This window comes from Biomphalaria glabrata, chromosome 13 (genome assembly GCF_947242115.1).
Source record: "Biomphalaria glabrata chromosome 13, xgBioGlab47.1, whole genome shotgun sequence".
NCBI lineage: Eukaryota > Metazoa > Mollusca > Gastropoda > Planorbidae > Biomphalaria > Biomphalaria glabrata.
The window spans coordinates 25,174,793-25,185,859 of NC_074723.1; the positions used below are offsets into that span (position 1 = coordinate 25,174,793).

At 36.2% G+C, this 11,067-nt stretch overlaps 1 protein-coding gene across 2 annotated transcripts in view; it reads left to right on the forward strand.

The window, feature by feature from the left end:
- LOC106067806 (cationic amino acid transporter 3-like) overlaps positions 1-10,700 on the forward strand; it is a 112,846-nt gene extending 102,146 nt beyond the window's left edge. For both annotated transcript variants that reach the window (XM_056008982.1, XM_056008981.1), the window contains 3 exons: positions 613-750; positions 1,830-3,246; positions 8,124-10,700. In XM_056008982.1, coding sequence (XP_055864957.1) covers positions 613-750; positions 1,830-3,246; positions 8,124-8,233 — 1,665 coding nt within the window. In that variant the 3' untranslated portion in view covers positions 8,234-10,700. The remainder of the gene's footprint in view (positions 1-612; positions 751-1,829; positions 3,247-8,123) is intronic.
- The last annotated feature ends 367 nt before the right edge of the window (positions 10,701-11,067 follow it).

Below are 11,067 nucleotides of genomic sequence, written 5' to 3' on the forward strand. Positions count from 1 at the left end.
ACATGAAAATGAAATCGAATTCTTTTCAATTTCAAACTTGACCAAATAGGATCAAGAAAACAACTAGATGACTAAATGTACAACGTTACTGTACTGTACACGTTGAACACTAAATCTACTATTGTTGTAAGTGGTCTTGTTTGGACTTTATGTTCTGTTGACGAAAAAAAATATTTTGGCTTCCTCTTAGCTTTGCTAATGACTTGTGCTGGTGCCTGCTCTATTAACCTATTAAATATAACTTTAGAAATGTAGCCGTTGTCCCAAATGCATTACAAAATAGAAATAGATTTCATTTTCAATAGCGCTTTTAGTTTTTGAGTGACGGACAGAACGATGGCACAAATCAAATCCCCGCTAAGTTTTTTGTTGTTATTTCAAACTTTCATCTTTAACAAAATTCTTTGCAGTATATCTTTATACTTGACAAACATCACACCTGTATGAAACTAAAATACACTTGTACCACTTGTAAATACATTTACACAGTGTACATATTTATACAACTACTTTCAAATGGTAAGTTCAACAACATAATCAAATATACAGCGACCTCTCACAAAGTTTTCATCTATGTTTTAATAACTGTTGCATTTTTTTGGGCCTCCCCAGAGGTACGCCATCGTCAACTTTGTGCTGATGTCTTTAAGTGGACTTGTTGTTCTGGCTTTTATCTGTGTTGGATTCTTCCATGTGGATGCAAACAACTGGAATTCCACACCTGGGTTCTTCGCTCATGGCCTTGGAGGGGTGAGTGGACAGGGCAAGATGCTAAATAGTTCTACTTGACAGGGGGTGGTGGGGGCTAGCCCATATAGATTACTGATAGTAGAGTGAGCATGGAGAGCTGTAGAGACTTCACTGTGAATGGGGTCACTCCCTTAACATGCTAGTATCCAATAAGGCATCACTGAGAAATAAATAAGCGTCTTTCTAAAGCTAGGAGAGAGTGCTGCGGAATAAAGTGCCAACAAAATTCCATATCTACCCTACAGTGGTTCTCACAATTCTTCTGTAAAGCCCTGAGACCTGAGTGTTCTATAAGAAATCAAGTCAGTTCCTTCAACGTTACCATTTGGGATGAAAAGATTCCGCGAAAGACAGGCGAAGACAGCGTAAAAAGAGCTTAATTCTGTGGCAGTAAGGGAAGTTGTGTATAGACAAATATAGTCTAAGAAGAGAGAGGGCTGTATAGACCAGGAGTTTAATATGGGAGGGTTGTATGGACCTGGAATCTATAAGTATAAAGTTGTGTATAGACAAACATAGTCTAAGAAGAGAGGGCTGTATAGACCAGGAGTTTAATATGGGAGGGTTGTATGGACCTGGAATCTATAAGTATGGAGTTGTGTATAGACCTGGATTTTTTATATTTTTTTAATATCAATGACATGATTATTTGATTTCTGACATAATAATTTGATCTTAGATATTATAATTTGGGATTTACTAGATATTAAAATTTGATTATGTTATAATTTGTAAATAGATAGACATTTCACTTAAGTCATTATAATTTGATGATAGACATTATAATTTGATGATAGACATTATAATTTGATGATAGACATTATAATTTGATCATACACTATTATGTGATTATAATAAATCAATCTATTTACCTTTTCTTATTTTATTTTCATGTATTTTATTTGCAATACTGCAGTCTCAAGGTTTCAAAATAATTTAGTAATTAAAAAAATGTCATGACAATTTACTTGTCTGGTAAGATTTCAAAAATTTAGTTTAAATTTTATAAAGCTTTTTTTTTCCCTTAACAAAAAGTTCCAATGCAACATCGCTAAGTTATGTGACCAAATCTTTTCCAGATAATGTCTGGTGCGGGTCTAATGATGTCTTCATTTATCAGCGTAGACAACCTGGCCAGCTGTGCCGAGGAAAGTCGGACGCCATGTAAATCTCTCCCTACAGCCTTTGGTTTCAGTTTGGCCATTGTGTTCTCACTTTTCTTCCTAGTCACGTCTGCTCTCACTCTGGCCACGCCCTGGCAAAATCTCGCCGACAGCGCGTCCCTCGCGAGAGCCTACGAGACCAAAGGAATCTTCGCTGCCAATTACGTGGTCGGGGCTGGCGCTGTTATTGGTTTGCTGCCCGTAGTCTTCGGGTCATTCGTCCACCCAGTGCGAGTCATGTATTCGATGTCAGGTGATAACCTTCTGCCCAAGTTTTTCTCCAAGCTCGGGTATAACGGGATCCCAGTGTGTCCACATTTTATCACCGGTCTATTGATCGCCTTCTGTACACTAGTAGTCAACGTGAAAACACTGCTAGAAATGTCGTCCATCGCAACCATCCTTCAGTTTATTTCTAGCGCCATCATTACTCTTTTCATTCGTTATCAACCGCTTCCAGTCGGGATTTGTCGGGAATACTCCGACCTTGAACTTGCAGGAAGTACCTGTGACGATGGTCTTGATGCCAAAGACGTGCTAGACTTCAACGAGTCACGGCCTAAACTTGTTTTACTATCTAACGGAGAATGTAAGCTGTCCAAAGATGAGAACTTGTATTCTTCGATTCCTGAAAAACTTCCAAAAACAATTTCCCAAACTTCCGCTTTCTCTAAAAACAAAGTCAATGGCTATCCTAAATTCTCAGAAGTCAAAAGCCAAGAATTAACTACAGCTGCAGCACCCATAAGGTTTACAAACAGATTTAAAAAACTGAACTCAATAGCTACCCAAGAAATGTACACTGAGAAAGACAGTCTACGTACTAACGTGACTGGAAATTATGGGATAGTGGGAGGGCTGGAGAACGGAATCAGAGGCGGCAACCCAGAGTTCTACACTGACTCACCCAAGACAGTCAATACCGTGCTGACACTCAGTGGTACTATCAGGTCAGTGAGCTCCAGCGTTAGCAGTAGTCTTGTGGCCTTGTCACCCGGCTGCCAGACACATGCAGACGAACGTACCTGGAGACATACGCGATATTTTCTGCTGATCTACATCCTGTCCAGTACAGGTCTGGCCACATTGACGCAGGTGTGGCCAGCTGACAGTGGCTCCTCCTGGTGGGCTGTAACTCTGCTGTGTATTAGTTTAGTGATTCTGATCGCTTGTGCTCTGAGCATCGCCCGTCAGCCTCAGAACTCAACTCCTCTTTACTTTAAGACTCCTTACGTTCCATTAGTGCCTCTGCTTGCCGTTTCCATCAATATGCTACTGCTAGCTTCTCTCCCTTTGATAAGCTGGACAAGGTTCTCAGTCTGGCTCCTTCCAGGTAAGCTACCTCCACTAAGTACTGAGGTCATTCTAATTAATCTTTTCCACTAAGTCTATCATATCGTTAGATAAAACTTAGTGATAGTTTCACATTAAAATATCTTCTCAAATAAAAAAAACAAAGCATTACAACCCCCAAAATCCCACCCTGGCTACGCCCATGATCTAAAAGTATAGTAAAGTAAAGTTTCCATTTCAGACCTTGGGGTCTATAGGGCAAATGGTGTAAAGGTAATCTGATTCTGTCGCCTACGGTTAACGAGGGTGTCATGTGGCCAGCACAACGACCAACCGCCGTTCCTTTTCCCCAACTAATGTCAGGTACCCATTAGAGCTGGGTGAACTCAGAGGCGCCCGAAATAAAAATCCCAGTCTTCACCAGGATTCGAACCCCAATCCCCATTTCGGAAGCAAAGCGCTTTACCGATTAGATCAGCCTCCGCGCCTCCATGATATATATACTATAAAGTAGAAAGTAAGGCGTATGTATGTATGTTACAAATAGAAATCAAAACCGTTTGACCAATCTTAATAAAACTTGGCATAAAGGTTCTTTGGGTACTAACTGGAACCGTGACGTATGTATAGTTGCCCTAAAACAAACTTAAAACCCTCAAAAAAAAAAGTTGCCCAACTCTATGAAAGTATTAGTATTTTATGGATCTAGGACATATTTACAATGTTTACATGAGAAAAAATCGAAAGGATCTAGATCTTATTTTAAGAACTACACTTTGCACATATAGTTTTTTTTACTTTAACACATGCAAATTACAAAATATAGTCTATTGATTTCATTATTTAATAAAAAAAACACCTTCAAATTTGTCTTTCAAAAGCATTTTTACATAAATTCGTTCCTTATATCTGCGAATTTAGAAGTCCTGATGTATTTTATAATCCCATTCATCTATTGAAGCCGACATTTAAGTCTAGACTCTAGATCTAACTCTAATTCAAGATCTAATTTAAAGAGGAAAGATCTACTTTATACTATACACATTAACATACAAATTAAAAGTCCACTCATTTCATATTTTAATCATATTAACCCTCAAATTTTGTGTTTTTAAAGCATTTTTTATACATTCGTTCGTTATAGCTTCCATGTTGACATACATTGTAATAGCCCCATTCATGTGTCGTGCACACCACAATGTAAACACACTATGATTGGACAGGCTACATGAGGCTCTATATGGGGGATATTAAATATACTTACATAGAATAATTGACAAGCTTCTTCAGCCCTTGAATTCACACTTAGAATAGTAGGTCTACAACTATTATAATAGTATCAAGACTTTGTAGACCTACAAGCAAATGTTTTATTTAAAAAAAAAGGATTTAGATCGATTTGCTATTTTGATACTATTTTTACATTCACGCATTCGCTTTACTTATAACATTATTATTTCGTTTAATCGTTTACAAAACACTCTCAGTGACTATATCGACAGTGATACTCAAACTAGTAAATATATATATATTGTTATGAAGCTTGCATTGCACACTGCTAGCAGGTACGAGATAGTGCACCACGAGAAACATGACAGATTGGGAAAGATAAAATGAGAAACATGGGACCTTGAGGATGTCAACAAGGAAGCTTGAAATGTTATCAGTTTCACTGTATTTCCTTATTTATTATTCAACTAGTGTTGTTATGTGCTCCTTCCCTTGAGATTCTTTAGGTTCCCTATTGGCAAAGTTACAGCAATACACACACACACACACACAACTGTAGACTGTAACTAACAAATGTATTGTGAGCTAAAGAACTAGTGCATGCTAGAACAAGTTGACGTTTTAAAAAAGAAATACAAAATGTGATCAGTGGCGTTACCATTCCACCCGCTCTATTTAATGTTGTAACACATGAAGTAACTAAGCCCTTGAAATAATGTTACACATTGAAATGATTTTTTAAGTGTCTTCTCGGCACTGTTCAACTCACTGTTGTTATCGATCAGTTCATATCTAATTTTAATTACAAGCTCCACCAGACGTATACAAATGCAGACACAAAAGACATAACACTTGACACAAGACACGAATAAAGAAATCTGGCCAATTGTTTGACACTTTTCACCTTTCTGCCGGCTTGGGCAACACAATGATGTCATCTAAAACACAATCATGGAGTCCACTTGGCGTGGAATCGATCCTTACAAAAATTTCAATAATTCAAGTCGATTTCACGTGTAATTTGAGATTGATTTACAACAATTATTGATCTGATTGCTTGGCCAATACACATACAAGGCTGGTTTTATACATTTAGAGTACAGAGGGGAATGTAATATTTGAAAAAAAAGTTTGCAATAAACTGAAAGAAAATTGTTTCTAGTTAATAATTGTTTTAGTTATTGACTGATTGCTCCGGATGCACCAGTTAGTCTACAGTTAGGGTTCAGTTATAGAATTAGAAGTTCATTTCTAAATGTAGATATCATATAAGTTGCACTGAGATTCATAAAAAAACGAATATTCACATTTGATTAGAGCAACACCTTTAGTAAAAACAGTGAATTTAGAAACCCTACAAGATAGAAGTCTTAAAAGTAAAGTAGCAATAAAACACTGAACCATAAACTTCAAATACAAAAACGAAATCTAATAAAATACTCAGAAAGACACATTCCTCGTTCCATTCGCTAGGACAAATTTGTGCAAATGCTCCTTCTTCCCTAGTGCTAATGGAGGATGGAATGGATTGCCTGTGTCAGCCAGGAAAACTGTTTTGAACACCTGGCCTATGACTTTGACATGAATACATAACGTATGTGACAGTTCAAGAAACACCAGGGATGCATTAGGAATAAGATATATTTAATAAAGCAATAGGAATAACTATAACTGTAGATTACGCCAACAAAAGCTGAATCCCTAAATAAAAATCAAACTATAAAACTGCCTTATAGTGTACTCCTACTAGTCAATCACAACACTCCGGTCCCTGACAACCATCACAAAAAACTCAAGGGACGTCACCCCACTTTACCTAGTCAACCAATGAAATACTAATAAATAAACATAGATTTCGTGAACTCTTACAACCAAGGTTCTATCAAGTGCTGTCCACAATGCTCTATATAAACACAATCACCATGCAAATGCTCCTTCTTCCCTTGTGCTATTGGAGCATGGAATGGGTTGCCTGTGTCAGCCAGGAAAACCAATGACTTTGCAGAATTTCCCTAGTACTATTAGAGCATGGAATATGTTTCTACCAATAAAATAAATACGAATTTCACAAAATTGCTAGCACACAAATCCTGTTTTCTCCTTTATTTATGACATTGTGATTTATAACATGTTTACAATGCTGTAGTCATCTAGTCTTGAGACTATTATAACATGTTTACAATGCTGTAGTCATCTAGTCTTGAGACTATTATAACATGTTTACAATGCTGTAGTCATCTAGTCTTGAGACTATTATAACATGTTTACAATGCTGTAGTCATCTAGTCTTGAGACTATTATAACATGTTTACAATGCTGTAGTCATCTAGTCTTGAGACTATTATAACATGTTTACAATGCTGTAGTCATCTAGTCTTGAGACTATTATAACATGTTTGTAATGCTGTAGTCATCTAGTCTTGAGACTATTATAACATGTTTACAATGCTGTAGTCATCTAGTCTTGAGACTATTATAACATGTTTACAATGCTGTAGTCATCTAGCCTTGAGACTATTATAACATGTTTACAATGCTGTAGTCATCTAGTCTTGAGACTATTATAACATGTTTACAATGCTGTAGTCATCTAGTCTTGAGACTATTATAACATGTTTACAATGCTGTAGTCATCTAGTCTTGAGACTATTATAACATGTTTACAATGCTGTAGTCATCTAGTCTTGAGACTATTATAACATGTTTACAATGCTGTAGTCATCTAGTCTTGAGACTATTATAACATGTTTGTAATGCTGTAGTCATCTAGTCTTGAGACTATTATAACATGTTTACAATGCTGTAGTCATCTAGTCTTGAGACTATTATAACATGTTTACAATGCTGTAGTCATCTAGCCTTGAGACTATTATAACATGTTTACAATGCTGTAGTCATCTAGTCTTGAGACTATTATAACATGTTTACAATGCTGTAGTCATCTAGTCTTGAGACTATTATAACATGTTTACAATGTTGTAGTCATCTAGCCTTGAGACTATTATAACATGTTTACAATGCTGTAGTCATCTAGTCTTGAGACTATTATAACATGTTTACAATGCTGTAGTCATCTAGTCTTGAGACACTAATGGAATTGTCTTTTTCTCAATACCTCTATTCAAGTCACCTCTTCGTGGAGGAACCTAGGTGGGTGGGCGGACAGCTAATCTCAAAAAAACTGTGCTAACGATTTTCCTAGAACTTCAACAGTTGCTGTATATTGTCGAGAAACGAATGACTAGTTCGTTGACCACATTCGGAAAACTCAAATTTCACCTTTATAATTTTTCAAAGTAAAAAATAGATAAATGTAAATTTGTTAGACTACTTAAAATAAAATAACATGGCGTAATCAGCAATAGTGTTCCGAAATTATGGGATAGCAGTAGATTTAAAGCTGCTTCAATTTTATTGAAAGAATATCTAAGCTTTACTAATATTTTAAGAGTTCTAATTCAGAATTCTAGGTCTAGTATTAGATCTAGATGCTCATATAATGATAATATTAATAAATACTTACCCAATGTCAGAATTCCCACAGATTGACGGTATCAAAACAATGGGTTCGATACCCGGTTTCAACCAAATATTTTTATTTCTTTTATATTTATTATATTTGAAGTTGTATACTGGAGGCATTCACTATTTAAAAGATGTGTTGGTTTTCTTGTTATCTCTGAACAGGTTTGTTACTGTACACATGTTACAGTCAGCGGCACAGTTGTAACAAACAGCAAGATGAACAAGATGTTGTTCTGTTTGACATCTCACAGCTTCAGTCTGCTGCTGAATGACTCGCTGGACCAGGATGCTAAACTATTTCTTAATATGGCCACCAAAGTTGTAGCGAAAGAAGTTTGTGTGGTCGTCTTGCCAAAGCTGTTTTGTTGGACCAGATGTTTTGTACAATGTGACAATGTAGTTTGGACAGACATGTGTTACTAGATCTAGATTTCACCAGGACTCTGCTATGCTGACTGATGGAATGTACTAATTTGTTTAGATACTTCACACACAATGTCCCTGTAAAGCTACTAGCTTGTATACTCACTAGCCATGAATTGTTTTGCTTTGTCTGGTAGCCTTGTTTAGAAGAAAAAGACCTATTTGAAACTAATATTAGTTCTGCTCATTGGATTTATATTTCTTTATAGTCCTCAGACCTTGAATATGCAGGAGGTCTTTCACCTTGCACATGTTAGATCCTTCACCTTGCATATCTTACACATCATGCCGCATGTTCGGGTTTAAACATATTAACATAGGAATTCAACATTGTAAATATCATTGCCCATTGAGTACTTCTTGCAACATAGATTAGTTCTTGACGATTTGTCAATGATGCATTCCTTATTTTGATACTAGTAAAGAGTAAGCATAAGTGTCTGTGCAACTAAGATCCAGAGATGTATTGTTCTGTTTTCATGTAATTGAAAGAAAAAAAAAAACATACTTGTGTATTATCTACTTTTGTTTAAAAAAAAATAAGTTGAACAGAAATGTTATAAGGGAATGAATGAAAACTTTAAAAACTTTTACTCTTCTATTCTGGATTGGTCTATGCAGTCTTCTCTTCATTCTATTGTTCATAAAGTCAACTTACATTGGTCAGAACTAGTTGTTCCGGCAAGTTGCTTATTATATTTATAGTCTACTTGCTATCGGCTTTCAAAGTCAACATTCAACCTTATTACAAAGCTTTTATCAACTCACTCTGTCTGTCTTTCTGTCTGTGTACGCGTTATTTCTCCCACATCCAATCTCGGATCAAGTTGAAATTTTGCACAATTATAGCTTTCTTTGCAGTGTACCGGACAAAACAAGCATCAAATTAAAAAATAATCAACTAGTTAATTAATTATTGGTATTTAATTATTTTGTTTGGTGTTGAACAAGAAAAATAAATCGTACTTGACAGATGCGTTGGTATAAGTTCAATTAGTCCCCTTGAGGAGTCCTTCGCGAACAAGTTTTTTTATGCATTTAAAAAGCGATCTCTGTAGAATGTACACAGAATCCTGCATCCTTTTCCAACTGGTCCAGACAAGTGATAGGATCATAGCGCATTGAGAAAGCTAAAATCATAAAATCCCGTTAAACAAAAACAATTAATAAAAATATTTTTAATCGCACAGATTTATTAATTCTATTGCAAATTCAATCACTTTACTGATCCACACTAATTGATACAATTACACTTAATAGAAGCTTTGTTGTTGTTGTTGTTTCTGTTTTGTAAGTATTTTTTGTAAGAGATTTGTGTAACTACGAACTGTATTTGGAGAAGTAGAAGAAATAATAATAATTTTTATTATCCATGAAGAATTTTGTTTTACAATTGTGCATTTCAAAAACAATACATGATTAGAGCAAACATTTGTACAATAGGTTTATGATTTCTTGTAGGGTTAGGCTCATGATTTCTTGTAGGTTTAGATTCATGAGGTTTAGGCTCATGATTTCTTGTAGGGTTGGGCTCATTATTTCTTGTAGGTTTAGGTTCATGATAGTTTCAAATGTATACACAAAACTTTCTTTCTGGTCTAGGTCTAGTTCTGCTCTATTATTTGAGCTCTACAACCTAGTCTATCTTATCTTATATAATACAGACGTTACTTCAAAAAAGAAGAGGATTACGTCCTACGTCCTAGTTCTGCTATGTTCTCTAAACTCTTTATTAACTGGTCTAGTTCTGCTCTAAGCTCTTAGGTTTCAATTTGTCTCTGTTACCTGGTCTAGTTCGGCTCTAAGCTCTTAGGTTTCAATTTGTCTCTGTTACCTGGTCTAGTTCTGCTCTAAGCTCTTAGGTTTCAATTTGTCTCTGTTACCTGGTCTAGTTCTGCTCTAAGCTCTTAGGTTTCAATTTGTCTCTGTTACCTGGTCTAGTTCTGCTCTAAGCTCTTAGGTTTCAATTTGTCTCTGTTACCTGGTCTAGTTCTGCTCTAAGCTCTTAGGTTTCAATTTGTCTCTGTTACCTGGTCTAGTTCGGCTCTAAGCTCTTAGGTTTCAATTGTCTCTGTTACCTGGTCTAGTTCTGCTCTAAGCTCTTAGGTTTCAATTTGTCTCTGTTACCTGGTCTAGTTCTGCTTTATTATCTGAGATTGGGAGGAAAAATCGGGACGCTACATCGCTTTCATTTTTTTTAAAATAAATCACTTAGTAGATCACACCAATACTTGTATCTAATTACTTGTATCTGATTACTTGTATCTGATTACTTGTATCTAATTACTTGTATCTAATTACTTGTATCTAATTCACTGGCGGATCCTGGGGGGGGGGGGGGGGGCAGTAGGGGCGATTGCCCCTCCCACTCGGCCGTTCGGGGGGGGGGGGGGGACGGACGAATTTTAGTATAGAATTCACACAATTTGTATTCGAATTAATTACTTATGCTAATAGTATATACTAATTATTTATATTTCAACCTTATTTTTGGATTATTTCGCCCCCCCCTCTAATATGTAGGCCGATTTGGTGTGGTCAGGAGGAGGCGATGGCATCAATCCCGCCCCCTCCCATTAAACTTTCGAGTGAAGGGGGGAGGTCCAATTTATTTGTAGAAATCACAACTAACAGACTCAATTAAATATCTATATGATTAAAACTTGTTATTGGTGTTTAACCG